Consider the following 14,753-nt stretch of genomic DNA (forward strand, 5'->3'; position numbering starts at 1 on the left):
CGTAACTGGAATTGTTTACGCTGAAACTTGAAGGGCAATCTCGTATCAGAAGGAGTAAGAGACATTTTGGGGATAAGAACTTTGGTTCCTTCATGTGTCCTAGTAATTATTCTTGACTCGACAATTTGATATGTCAATCTTGTGATAATGAGCCGCGTCCCGTTGCAAAGACCAAGAGAGTGCTCTATGTTCCACAATAACATACTAGCTGTATCGACCGTTAATGTCAATGAATGATTAGGAAGACCCAACAATTATCTCAAAATGGTTAATATATATATATATATATATATATATATATATATATATATATATATATATATATATATATATATATATATATATATATATATATAGACTTGAGTTCAAATGAGGACAAGTATATTATAGAGGACTGTGAGGACAAATGTATTGTGTGCCATTAGCATGTATATCGTGTGCATGACCGAATGAAGTCGTGTGCCACAGTTTGTATATCGCACGCATAGATTTGTTAATTAATAGAGCCTGGGTTCGAATCCTGATGTTTACATGTATTCCTGTGTGCCATTATGTATTAAATTGTGTGCCTGATATTGATTTGTTGTGTGCCCATTATTTGTCCTCACAGTCCTCTATATATTGTTGTCCTCATTTGAACTCAACCCTATATATATATATATATATATATATATATATATATATATATATATATATATATATATATATATATATATATATATATATATAGCCAAGGATATTAATGATGGAGTAGACACAATCCTCAATTCCTCACCATGCATTACACGAAAATTTGGACATACAAAGGAGGCAAATTTAAATTACCATTTTGAATTGGAGGTAGTGAGGTACGCATGTATATGGAAATTCTTTGGGCTAGCTGCATGCAAATATATTGGATCCGGAACGAAGGACCCGGGGAGACGTACCCGAGGCGCCTCGGCCCAACCCCTTGGGCCGTGGCCGGGTCGGCCCAAAGCAACTCGGCCATGGGCCGAGCCCGGCCACGGACGAGCTCGGGACACCCGAGCTCGTCACCATGGACCCGGCTACTGTCGAGCCGAGCCGGTCCATGGTAGACTCGGCTAGCCCGAGCTCGGCACATGGCCAGCTCGGCCATGCCGAGTCGCCCCGCTTTGGACCCGGTCCCGGAGGGGACGCGGTCAAAGTGGGCCGATCTAACCACCCCCGGTTCTAGGGGTGCGGTTGGGGGTTGAGCTGGTATAAAAAGCTCCCTCCTTGTCCTAACAAAGGGCCTGCTCATTATCTTACACAACATATTCCTGAATTACTATCTTATAACATTATTGTCCTAATCAAGTCTTGTAATAGCTTATTAGCGATAATCAATACAATATACGGTCCCTGCGACCTTACGACATCTCTGCGTTATATTATTTATTTCATACACATTCTTATCCGGATTCATTGATTCGGGTCTACCCCGGGTCAATTAATTCCATCATTGGTGCTCTTGTTGAGAGCTGCTGTACCAGCTCAAGCGTGTTCTGTATTCAGTGGTCCACCGCGACCAGTTAACATGACAAGGTCGAGATCCAACTCTCGACCACACCAACGGTTCCCGTGGCACCCAGCTCGCCGCAACCGAGAACGGCCCCAACGGGGCCCCCAGCCTCCAGTCGGCCGCCTCCACCAGGTCGGGGACTTGAGAGATCACCTCACCAACCATCGCAGCGGTGGGGTGCCAGCTTCCATCGCCCCTCCTCCAAATCTCGCCTCGCTACAGGAGGGGGCGGTTACCCTTTGGCAATCCTCCACGACTTTGGCTCCCCTCACAGAGGGTCCCCGAGGAGGTGCGCACGACGGTCTAGAAGCCACACGAAAGACGCCGACCCCGCCTCCACCTCCCTCAAGGGGGCACACTGGTCCAAGCACCCGGCTACCCCGGGCACTCAACACTCAAATCGAAGAGGATGTTAACTCACCCCGACCATCGGACACGCGGGGAGGGGGTGACATCCGCCAAGATTGCCATCGAGAGGGCGATAGAGGGAGGTCGACCCATGTTAGGCCCGCCTTGGCGAGGCTGGGAAAACGCGTGTCTACCCGTGATAGGTTGGGCCCAAGGCCAACACCTAACGCACTACAAGCAGAGGAATCATGTCCCCGAAGGTCGCCAAGCCGCGGGCCCCGAGCTCCGCCGCTACGCGAGTAGGCCTCCCTAGATGAGAGGTCGGGAAACAAATGGTCGAGCTCCAAGCACCAATCGTGACGAGGTTGAGCAGCTCCGTAAGCGAATGAACGAGCTCCTAGAGGGGATGGTCGCGCCCCAACAAGCTACCACATTGTTGACCCACCCCGTTGAGGGGCTCCAAAGAGGTGTCCGAGCCCTCTTGTTTGGCCCCGACGTCTCTCGAGGGGTGCCTATATTTACCCCGCCCCTCCCAAGGGGGCGTGATAGGTCGAGCACCCGGCTCCCCCGAACCCCAGGAGCTCAAATATTGACATATGTTCTTATCAACCCATGGTTGCAGTCGTGCGTGCCGCCCCCGACCTTGGCATTTACCTAACGGTAGTACATAGGGGACGCCCCACTCACTACTTAACGGAAGAACATGTTATGGGTTGCTTGCCCCTTGACAAGGTCGAAGCCAAGCCGGTGGGGAGAACCTACATAGCCCCCCGTGATATACACTACAAGAAGTCCTCTAATGACACCTTGCTACTTTAGGTGTCATTCATAGAGGAGGTCCACAAAGGGACCCGCCCGGTCCATCGGGGGGTCCGTCCCCTCTAATGATGTTTTAAGAGGTGGAGCATCCCCTCCAAAGATGTTGCAAGAGGTGATCCGTCCTCTCCAATGATGTTTCAAGAGGTCGTCCGTCCTCTCTAATGATGTTTCAAGAGGTAGAACGTCTCCTCCAACGATGTTTTAAGAGGTGGAACGTCCCCTCCAAAAATGTGGCAAGAGGTGGTCCATCCTCTCCAATGATGTTCCAAGAGGTGGGACGTCTCATCCTACAACGTTTTAAGAGGTGGAGCGTCCCCTCCAACGATGTTTCAAGTCCCTCCAACGATGTTGTAAGAATCGAGTACTCACCCGACCTCCCCAAGCGTACCCTAAGGGGGACGAGGTCCGACCTCGCGTACCGACCCCGACGGGAGAGCCCGATGGCTAAGTCCGGCAGGACTTGGCTCATGCGGGTAACATACCCTAAGGGGGCACGAGGTCCGACCTCATGTACCAACCCCGACGGAAGAGCTCAGTGGCTTAGTCCAGCAGGACTCGGCCCAAGCGGCTACCGCACCCTAAGGGGGCACGAGGTCCGACCTCGCGTACCAACCCCGACAGGAGAGTCCGATGGCTTAGTCCGTCAGGACTTGGCTCATGCGAGTAGCGTACCCTAAGGGGGCACGAGGTCCGACCTCGCGTACCAACCCCGACGGAAGAGCTCGGTGGCTTAGTCCGGCAGGACTCGGCCCAAGCGGCTTGCGCACCCCAAGGGGACACGAGGTCCGACCTCGCGTACCAACCCCGACGGGATAGTCCGATGGCTTAGTCCGGCAGGACTTAGCTCATGCGGGTAGCGCACCCTAAGGGGGTACGAGGTCCGACCTCGCGTACCAACTCCGACGGAAGAGCCCGATGGCTTAGTCTGGTAGGACTAGGCTCAAGCGGCTAACGTACTCTAAGGGGGCATGAGGTCGAACCTCGCGTACCAACCCCGGCGGAGGAGTCCGATGGCTTAGTCCGGCAGGACTTAGCTCATGCGGGTAGCGCACCCTAAGGGGGCACGAGGTCCGACCTCGCGTACCAACCCCGACGGGAGAGCCCGGTGGCTTAGTCCGGTAGGACTAGGCTCAAGCGGCTAATGCACCCTAAGGGAGCACGAGGTCCGACCTCGCGTACCAACCCCGGCGGAGGAGTCCTGCGGCTTAGTCCATGGGGGATTAGGCTCAAGCGGTTAACATAAGGCATTGTGCTAAAAAAAAAATAAAATCAATAAGGGAGAGCTGATTGTCCATTCAAAACGCCAAGTCAATACAATGTGCCTACCTCCCATAGGGGAAACATAAGATGTGCCCACCTCCGGGAGGGGAAGCATGTTTAACGAAGCAAAGACAAAAGGAAGTATCTCCCCGAGGGGAGACATAAAAGGTGTCCACCTCCGGGAGGGGGAACATGTTTAACAAAGCAAAGACAAAAGGAAGTATCTCCCGGAGGAGAGACATAAAAGGTGCCCACCTCCGGGAGGGGAACATGTTTAACAAAGCAAAGACAAAAGGAAGTACCTCCCGGAGGGGAGACATGAAATTTGCCCACCTCCGAGAGGGGAAGCAGGCTTATCGAAGCAAGGTACAAAAGGACAAACCTCCCGGAGGGGGCCATAAGATATGCCCACCTCCCGAAGGGGAGACATAAAATATGCCCACCTCCTGGAGGGAAGTCATAAAATGTGCCCACCTCCCGGAGGGTAGACATAAAATGTGCCCACCTCCCGGAGGAGAAACACAAATGTGCCTACTTCCGGGGGAGAGGCATGTTAAGAAAAGTACAAAGTGGTGGAGCGGAAGACGGAACCCATATGATAAAGAAGGGATGACGCTAATTAAGCCGCTATCAAGCCTAATCCTTGAGGTTGGGGTCGGCTACGTTGGGGTCGGCCACGTTGGGGTCGGCCACGTTGGGGTCGGTCATGTTGGGGTCGCACGTTGGGGTCGGCCACGTTGGGTTCGGTCACGTTGGGGTCGGCCACTTTGGGGTCGGTCACGTTGGGGTCGGTCACTTTGGGGTCGGCCACGTTGGGGTCGGTCGCGTTGGGGTCGGTCACGTTGGGGTCGGTCGCGTTGGGGTCGGCCGTGTGGGGCTCGGATCCATGGAGTGCGACTCGTGTTTACTCTCCTTCATTAACGAACCTCGGCCCAAGACGCCTCGACACAAGGCACCTCGGCCCAAGAGGGGCTACCTCATGAGCTCACCCAAGAGGAGGACGACTACCTCATGAGCTCGCCCAAAAGTGAACTCAGAAATCAAAGTCTCATACACGATGCCAGGGAGTCCAAGACTTGTTAGTGTTCTTGCGGAAGAGAAGAAGTCCCGATTGCGAAAGTCGGCCAAAGAGGAAGACGGAAGAGAAGAAGTCTCGCTCATGATGGATATATTACGATTGGAGCAAACTGACCCGGGAAAGCGGAACAAGGAAGTATGGAATAGACCCGGGGCATAGTGGCGGGGCCTCGTGCTCGGCCCAAGGTGCCTCGATCATGGTGAGCTCGGTCACAGGAGGTCGACTAATTATCAGCTCGGGGCAATCGTGTGAGAGTCGGCTCGCAATGTGTCTACTCTATATCGTTGTCGACTTATCACAACGAAGAGAGTGGGGGACTCGTGATGGATATATTGGACCCGGAATGAACCGACCCGGAGAGACGGATCCGAGGCGCCTCGGCCCAACCCCTTGGGCCGTGGCCGGGTTGGCCCAAAGCAACTCGGCCATGGGCCGAGCCCGGCCACGGTGTACCGAGCTCGTCACCATGGACTCGGCTACTGCCGAGCCGAGCCGGTCCATGGTGGCCTCGGCTAGCCTGAGATCGGCATATGCCCAGCTCGGCCATGCCGAGTCGCCCCACTTTGGACCCAGTCCCGGAGGGGACGCGGTCAAAGCGGGCCGATCTAACCACCCCCGGTTCTAGGGGTGCGGTTGGGGGTTGAGCTGGTATAAAAAGCTCCCTCCTTGTCCTAACAAAGGGCCTACTCATTATCTTACACAACATATTCCTGAATTACTATCTTATAGCATTATTGTCCTAATCAAGTCTTGTAATAGCTTATTAGCGATAATCAATACAATATACGGTCCCCGCGACCTACGGTCCCTGCGACCTTACGACATCTCTGCGTTATATTATTTATTTCGTACACATTCTTATCCGGATTCATTGATTCGGGTCTACCCCGGGTCAATTAATTTCATCACAAACACGCTGGGAATACTTGAGCATGGAAAGTGATTAAAAAACAGAAAGAAGGGATGACAATCAGGAATTAGGATAATTCACAATCGGAATTCCTAGAATTTGAGCACGAGGTGAGAGGAAAAAGCAGTGCATTGCCAGATGACGATTATAATAATTAAATCACACACACAAATATATATATAATATGATTGACGATATATTATACCTACGATTCGATCTGGGGTAGCAACGCGGACCCGGAGCACCACGTTGGAACCCGAAAGCACCCGGCCCACGGCACCTTGGAGGTGTCCCGATCCGAGCCGAGTGACGTGGGGCTCGAGTCGGGTGGCACGACCCTACCCGAGCTCGGGCCATAGCGAGCTCAGGTAGGGGAGCTCGGCACTACCCGAGACCGGGTCCCCGGTCAAAGGGCGATCTAACCGCCCCCCTCTTTAGGGGGAGCGGTTGGGGGGTTTGTTGCATATAAAAACCCACACCTCACATTGTTAGGACATCTACTTCCTATCCTACACACTTTGTCTTACCGAATCTTTGTAATAGCTAATTCCTACGACTTTTAATATAATATATGGTCTCACGGCCTTTACAACATCGTTCTATATTATTTATTCGTTATTCGCATTACGTTCTTATCCGGATTTATTGATTCAGGTCCACCCCGGGTTAATTAAATCCATCATTGGTGCTCTTGTTGAGAGCTGCTGTACCAGCTCAAGTGTGTTCTATATCCAGAGGTCTACCGCGACCAGCTACTATGGCAAGATCGAGATCGAACTCTCGTCACACCAACGGTTCCCGCGACACCCAGCTCGTCGCAACTGGGAACGGCCCCAACGGGGTCCTCAGCCTTCAACCGGCCACCTCCTAAGTCGGGGGAGACATGAGAGATCGCCTCACCAACCACCGCAACGGTGATGCCCCATCTCTCGCCGCCCCCGTTTCGGACCTATGATTTAGAACTTTAGGTAACCTCTGATTTTTAGTAACCATAATTTTCAACCAATTTTTAGTAAAATCCGATCCTAAACTAATTAAACTGGTTGAAACCGGAAAAATAGTAAAAGAAAAATTTGAAGAGACAAAAATGCCCTTACTAAAAATAGAAAAAAAAACATGAGAAGGACTAAAAGTGTCCAAAAAACAATAGTATGGGATTAAAATGGCAAAAACGAAAGCCTGGGACTAAATTTGGAATTGCCACCAAAGACAAGGGACCTCCGGTGAAATTAACTCGATATTTATTACATTGTTCATTATCTTCTTTTTACACTATCTTGTAATTTAATTAAATATCAAAGTTATAATACAAAATAATGTTATATATTTATTGACCAAGTATTTTATTAATACCATGAAAATTTTAATAAAAAAAAGTTTGAAACCAACCATATTAACTATTTGGGGGATTTGTTAACAAATAGGGTATTCAAATAACCTAACAAATTGAAGCGTGAAACTAGCTCGTAATATCTTTGGTCTACATCATATTTAAAATGTTCAAATTTTTACTACTTTATCTAATCTCATTCCTTAAACTAGGAATTTCTTTATCAACAATAACTCATTCAAACAATAATGGTTGAACCAAATGAACCCCGAGCAGAACACCTAAAGGATTGATATGCTTTTATGTTGATAATAATATGTAAATGTTAATTATATCATTATCTTACATAGCTACTTTTAAAACTCATTATTAAAACTGTCAATGTAGGGCAATAGAACATCGTAACACACTTGATGCACTGAAAGAGATGTCGAGGCTACAACAATGCTACAATCAATTTGGCAAACCTAGAAAATGAAGAAATTTCAAAATAGGCCACCATTGATTTATTCATTTATCCTGTATGTAAAATACTTATTGTGCATTTATTAAATATATTAGAACTAATATAAATTTACAATTCATTTCATATATTAGATCAATCTGCTTAGATTACAGGCAAAATCAACATCATACCAACCTTCACAACAAAAATACTTGGTATATAGGATGTAGTCACTATTTAATAATATGAAAAAACTTATGCACAAAGTTGAAAACAGTTTAACTCGAAGGTTAATATCAATTCAAAAAAAAAAATAAATTAAAAACACACACACGTACACACAAAATCAAGTATTACACTCATTCCTACTAATTCTAAACATATGAACTTGAAATGAACATGTGCAAAATGGATGTGGAAATTAGTGATAAAATTAGACACATTGCATCATCAATAATCGAACTATTTGCAGAGTTATTGTTGTTACTATCAAGTAAATAAGTTATGAAAATATAACAAGAGATACTACTCATTAACCTTATACAAATATAATAAATATTAATATTTTATTCAATACTTTCACATGAAACATGTAGGGAAATAAGCTACTACTACAAAATATCAACAACGCTTATAAGATTAAGAGTTTATAGTACAACTAAGATCCAAATCATATACACAACAAGGAAAATTCACAGCTTCCTACACCATAATCTCATTGCATGACGTTGTCATCTATGCTATTAACAATAACCCAATTACAAATAACACACTACTAACAAAAAGAAAGAGGACACATAGTAAAGATGAAGACAATGACAATGTTACTCCAAAGAAAATTAAGAATACTTAGAAAAAGTCAAACTAAAAGTAATATTTATTTAGACTATCGATTTTAGACCAAGTATTTGGACTATCAATTTTACAAAGTTGCAAACATTTATTTTAGGGACAATTATAATGAATTTCATATATTATCTTGCATTCATATACTTTGTTGAATTACATATTTAAATAAACAAATTCGACATTCAATTTTCTGTTTTACAAACTTTTCCTATATAATCTTGCATTGATATACTTTCAAATATTTATTTAAATATAAACATTGGACATTAACCATTCGCATGTAAAATTAGTAGTGTAATAAAATGTAATGTAAAAATCCAATATAGAAATTGCAGTGACTGATGGACTTAAAAATTAGACGTTTTAAAGTTAAAACCGTCAAACATTGAATCCTTCATCGTCACACTTCGACTTCAAGATTATCAATGGACAAACCCTCATACTTTCTGACGACCTAGGGTTTTCTTTTTTCCCCTTTCCCTTTTTCCCGTTTAGCTTCGAGGAAATTGGAATATTCAGGAGCTCATTTTCTTCGTTTTACACAGTTTTTTTTCCTGGTGAGTAAAATTCTGATTTTTATAAACCCTAGATCTTCCTATTTTGCTTATGTATTTCAGTCTTTATATGTTTTTTTTTTCCTGTTAGCTTTGATTTGCCTCGTTTATTTCATTTCTGGGTTTGTTAATTTTGTTTGATCTGATAATAATTTAGTCATGGCAGTGCATTTTAGATTCTTCTTTGCAGGTGCCTTGTTGGATCTTTTCTTGATTGCTAATTATAACTTTTTTTAGCTTAATTTTCTTTTGTTTGATGTTTGTCTATAAGATATTGAAGAACAGAGTAGTCAGGTGCTGTCAATATGTTCATACAAGCTGTTCAGATACCAGACTCTCTATTTGCTTAGTTTAAACTGAAACACTGATTTCCATAGATTATTGAGTTAAAAGTCAGTTGTTTATTTTGCAACTAGTAGAGATTCAAAAATAAGAAAATATTTGTAGGTTTTATGTTAGATAGATGAAATACTTGGGGAAGCTTTCTGGGTCAGGGGTGATGTTACCTACTTAATATGTACTAACAATTCTTTTTTGTGTTTATTACTTTACAATTTGATGACTATAGATTGCTTATTCAAATATTTTCATAAGCATGAGAAGTGGGGAAAACATAATAGATTGATAGAGTGCTTTTCTTGTTTTTGCTTTCAAGGTTGTACTGGACATTAACTAAATGGGAATGTCTTCTGGGTCTCATTTTAATCACCAAGCTTCTCCAAAAATGCTGCCACCTCGCCAACAACCTCGGCCTGGTGGGTTACAAACTAATTTATCCTTAGTCTCATCTGATGCTTGTGGGTCTCCTAACCTTCAAGAACGCGGCTCAAATTCTGATCAGGTTCGTGAATCCCCCTCTGAAAGTGCTAGCTCTCGTGAAACGTGGCCCACACCTGATGCTTTGGTTGGGAAGAAAATGGACAAGGAGAAAGAGAAAGAGAATGGCTTCGCTGAAAATTCTGTTGTCCGCCATATATCAAGCTCAGATAAGATGTCTCTTCAAGATGTTGCCCGAGAACGGGTGGATGTAATAGCAGATAGAATGCAACATCTCCCAGATGAGTATCTAGAGAAGTTCAAATTTGAACTCCGCGCTCTTCTTGAAGGATTGGGTGGTTCTCAGCATAGAGATGAATTCCTATTTTTACAGAAACTAGTTCAGAATAGGGGTGATTTGACAGATAAAACATTGATTATGGCTCACAGAGCCCAGCTAGAAATCCTAGTAGCTATTAAGACTGGCATTCAGGCATTTCTACATCCAAGTGTCAGCCTCTCGCAAGCTTCTCTAATTGATATTTTCTTGTACAAGAGATGTAGAAACATAGCTTGTGGAAGTGTCCTTCCAGCAGAGGACTGTACTTGTGAAGTTTGCTCCAAGAAGAATGGTTTCTGCAATCTTTGCATGTGTGTTATCTGTAACAAGTTTGATTTTGAGGTAAACACATGCCGATGGATTGGTTGTGATCTATGTTCCCATTGGACTCATACCGATTGTGCTATTCACAATAGGCTGATTGGAATGGGCCCCTCTGTGAAAAGTGGGAGTGGCTCCGCTGAAATGATTTTCAGGTGCCGAGCCTGCAACAGGACATCTGAATTATTAGGTTGGGTGAGAGATGTTTTCCTGCACTGTGCACCAAACTGGGATAGGGAAGCTTTTATAAGGGAATTTGATTATGTTAGTAGAATATTCCGTGGAAGTGAGGATCCTAGAGGCCTGAAATTATTTTGGAAGTGTGAGGAACTTATAGATAAGCTGAAAAGTGGTGCTGCTGAACCTATGGCATGTAAAGTTATTTTGTCATTTTTTCAAGGTAAGCACAACTCAAAAGATTACATTATCTTTCTCTCTCTAGTTATGTCATACTTGAAATATTTTTCCAGATTTTTTTTTTTTTAAATGACTATAATTGAGTTGAATTTGGTTGATAGATAAAAGTATATTGGATGTGATACACTTGCTTTGGTTTGAGCGCTCTACAGGAACTGCTCAGCTTGTATATTTGCTTTGCTTGTTCTAAAGTTAGAATTTTTCTTCTACACATGCCTCAATAATACTGTAACTCATGTTTGGTTCTATATATACTTTAATAACATGATGGGTAATGCACTGGGATACTGAGAACAAAAGTTACTAAAGGAAATTACATTTTAGTTTTATGGACTGTACATATAATTTAACTATGGAGTTAATACTTCCAATGGTCCTCTGAGTATTAGCGATTTATCAGCTGTGGTCATCAGAGTTTTAAATGACCTCCAATGGTCCTCCATGTTTTAAAAAATAACCACCCGTGGTCCTAATTCTTAAAAAACCCCGAGTTTAAAATGATCACGAGACGTCCTAAAAGGACCACGGGTGGTTATTTTTTAAAACATGGAGGACCATTGGAGGTCATTTAGAACTCGGATGACAACAGCTAGTAAATCACTAATACTCGGAGGACCATTGGAGGTATTAACTCTTTAACTATGTGTTATCAGAATTTCAACTATTCTGGGGTTGTGAGAAAAGAGATCTCCCTCCATTTTTACAAATCAACTAATGTTACCAAGAGGCAATTACTTTTTAAGCTCTTTGTTTTAAATCTTTGGTGGCTTCCTACTAATGTTAACATATGCCTTGTGATTCCTGGTGACTATTCATTGAGCTTGTGTGTCCTATTTTGTTGATTTGTTACTGATTGGATAGCAGCATAGCATTCAAGCTATAACACGGTAAATCTAAATATCTGTAGTCCCCAGGTTAGCCTGATTGAGTACTATGTTTAATAACTGTCAATACCCTTCTGCCAAAGGAGCTGGAATGACTAAAAGAACTGGTAATTAAAACTTTAACAAACCGTCATTATCATTTACCATAAGCACAGCAGTCTAATTGTACCTAGTTTTTAGCATTACAAGGTTTGCCTATCTGATTGTTGAAGTTCTTAATTGAAGGGATGACTATACGTAGTTACTTACATCTGAAACACATCTTATTTGATGTACTTCTTTCTTTTTTTTTGGGGTACATCTGATGTAATTCTGTTTTTTTTTTTTTTTTTTTTTTTTTTTTTTTTTTTTTTGTGGGTACATCTGGTGGTGGGTTGGGGTGATGGACGAACTCAAGTTTATTGCATAGGAAAAGGGTTTATTAACTTACTATTAATTTACACGCTGAACCCCCAAACCTCCTGTGATGCATTTCTTTGATATGCCATGTTCTTTTTTGCGCAACTCCTTTTATCTTATAAGTTTTATCTGATTTATTATGTTCCACAAGTTCCTCATATTTTCAATTGTTTCAATATAAGCCGAGACAAGTGCTAGAAAACATGACCTTAATGCTCTGCTGAATGTTTCCACTTTTCTTTCGTTTTATGCTTAATAACTTTCCATGGAGATTATGCTGTAACTTTACTGTTGATGGGGTTCCTGTTCATGGTAGGTATAGGAACTGACAGCAACCATCATTAATGTTTGCCTTCTCAAGTTGATCTAAAATACTTGTTACTTTTACTTTTTGTACTAAATTGATGTTGCTTGATATTTAGAAGCTTGATCTCAAAAGGTTGAGATAGTTGGTTAGCTATGGCCTATGGGCAACCTAGGTTGGTTTACCTCCTTGTGGTCTTTTGTCGGCTAGGGTCACAAGGCGGGGTTTACCCTGTGCAGACCCTCGGGTAGTGGCTGCTGGTTTCTCTCGTCACCCAAAAAAAAAAAGGTTGAGACACCTTAAGCACTTTACCTCCTTGTGGTCTTTTGTCGGCTAGGGTCACAAGGCGGGGTTTACCCTGTACAGACCCTCGGGTAGTGGCTGCTGGTTTCTCTCGTCACCCAAAAAAAAAAAGGTTGAGACACCTTAAGCACTTTACCTCCTTGTGGTCCTTTGTCGGCTAGGGTCACAAGGCGGGGTTTACCTTGTGCAGACCCCTAGGTAGTGGCTGCGGGTTTCTCTCGTCACCCAAAAAAAAAAAAAGGTTGAGACACCTTGAGCACTTTACCTTCTTGTGGTCCTTTGTCGGCTAGGGTCACATGGCGGGGTTTACCCTGTGCAGACCTTCGGGTAGTGGCTGCGGGTTTCTCTCGTCACCCCAAAAAAAAAAAAGGTTGAGACACCTTAAGCACTTTACCTAGCAAATTATGACAAGAGTGCAGATGGATGTACTTGGATGTTGTATTTTAATATACTGTAATTTGTTTTGCGTACATATCTAACTTCTGAGCTTTTACTACAGAGCTTGAGGTGGATGCGTCTAAGAGTCAAGAAGGAGATGAGGTAGGGCGTTTGATAGCTCCACAGGAAGCGTTCACGAGGATTGCTGACGTTGTACAGGAAGCCATTAGAAAAATGGAAATGGTAGCCGAGGAGAAGATGCGGATGGTAAAGAAAGCTCGTCTGGCTTTTGAAGCATGTGATCAGGAGCTCAAGGATAAAGCCCGGGAAGTGGCTGCACTGAAGATGGATAGGCAGAGGAAGAAGCAACAGATTGATGAGCTCGAAAGCATCGTAAGGCTTAAACAGGCAGAGGCTGAAATGTTCGACCTGAAGGCCAGCGAGGCGAGACGAGAAGCTGAGAGGTTACAGAGGATCGCACTTGCCAAGACCGAGAAGTCCGAAGAGGACTATGCTAGCAGGTATCTGAAGCAAAGATTGAGCGAGGCTGAAGCCGAGAAGCAGTATTTGTTCGAGAAAATCAAGCTTCAGGAAAGCTCGAGGGGTTCGCATAGTGGAGCTGGGGGAAGTAGTGACCCTTCCCAGGTGATGATGTACTCTAAGATTCAAGATTTGCTTAAGAACATGTAAAATGTTGTGTCAATGAAAGAGAACCAATCAAATGACCTGCTTTCTTATCTCTCTCTCTCTTGTATTTGTTAGGTTTCCTAATGTAATACTCCTTGTTTCACTGTTTACTCATTGTTCGGAGTTAACTTTATTGTCATTATGCCATTGAAAACCTTTTGTTGAATGAATAGTTACATTAGTGGATCAGAAAGGCTGGTGTTTCCTGATCAGGAAGGAATGTATATTAAAATATCGACTTAATTCTCAAAATGGTCTTCCGACTATGATCTTTTTTTAAATTGGTCTCTTGACTTTTAATTTCTCTAAAGTGGTTCTCTAACTTTTGAATTTAAAGCTAAAATGGTCCTCCGTTAGCGATGTTAGTTGGCGTTAAAATGAAGGGTAAAATTGGAAATATAAGTTTTTCACTCCAATTTAAAGCAATCTGTGATTCCATTCTACCGTTTGCGCACATATTTCTTTAAATTAGGTTTTCGTTCTCCTAAATTTGCAATCAAAATGTGAGATAATTAACAAGAGGGCCAAAAAAATTCATCTTCAACTTTTCCACATACTTCTCAAGACAGATTTCTGGCCTTCTAGTTGATTATTCCACATTTTGATTGCAGGTTTAAGAGAGCAAAAACTTAATTTGAAGAAATATGTGTGCAGATGATGAGAACTGATTGTATTATATTTTCTGAACTTGATTACAATGAGATCAGATGATGTGAATATATAGAATAGAGAGTCACAATGTGACAATGATAAGAAGTAGAGAGTCACAGTGTGACAAGGATAAGAAGTTCTAAACAGACTCATATACATAGAGTCTTAATACTTCCCCTCAAGCACAGTGTATAC

At 43.4% G+C, this 14,753-nt stretch overlaps 1 protein-coding gene and 1 long non-coding RNA gene across 2 annotated transcripts; one reads left to right on the forward strand and one right to left on the reverse strand.

Annotated features, from left to right (window-relative positions):
- Nucleotides 1-8,940: 8,940 nt before the first annotated feature.
- On the forward strand, nt 8,941-14,071 carry LOC109185625 (OBERON-like protein). Its single transcript, XM_019335583.1, has 3 exons — nt 8,941-9,123; nt 9,776-10,935; nt 13,342-14,071. Exons 2-3 carry the CDS (start codon nt 9,795-9,797, stop codon nt 13,908-13,910), a joined length of 1,710 nt encoding a protein of 569 aa, XP_019191128.1. The 5' UTR covers nt 8,941-9,123; nt 9,776-9,794; the 3' UTR covers nt 13,911-14,071.
- On the reverse strand, nt 12,191-12,955 carry LOC109185626. The gene is made up of 2 exons (XR_002055001.1): nt 12,852-12,955; nt 12,191-12,724 (listed from the first exon to the last, which is right to left on the reverse strand). It is a non-coding gene; the product is annotated as an uncharacterized LOC109185626 (long non-coding RNA).
- Nucleotides 14,072-14,753: the final 682 nt, after the last annotated feature.

Source organism: Ipomoea nil, unplaced genomic scaffold, assembly GCF_001879475.1.
Source record: "Ipomoea nil cultivar Tokyo-kokei standard unplaced genomic scaffold, Asagao_1.1 scaffold1334, whole genome shotgun sequence".
NCBI lineage: Eukaryota > Viridiplantae > Streptophyta > Magnoliopsida > Solanales > Convolvulaceae > Ipomoea > Ipomoea nil.

What these genes read in the sequence shown, in the direction of transcription:
- LOC109185625 (XM_019335583.1), top strand. Translation starts at nt 9,795, where the DNA reads ATGGGAATGTCTTCTGGGTCTCATTTTAATCACCAAGCTTCTCCAAAA. An exon ending in TATTTTGTCATTTTTTCAAG is followed by an intron (nt 10,936 to 13,341) that starts GTAAGCACAACT and finishes CTTTTACTACAG; the next exon opens with AGCTTGAGGTGGATGCGTCT.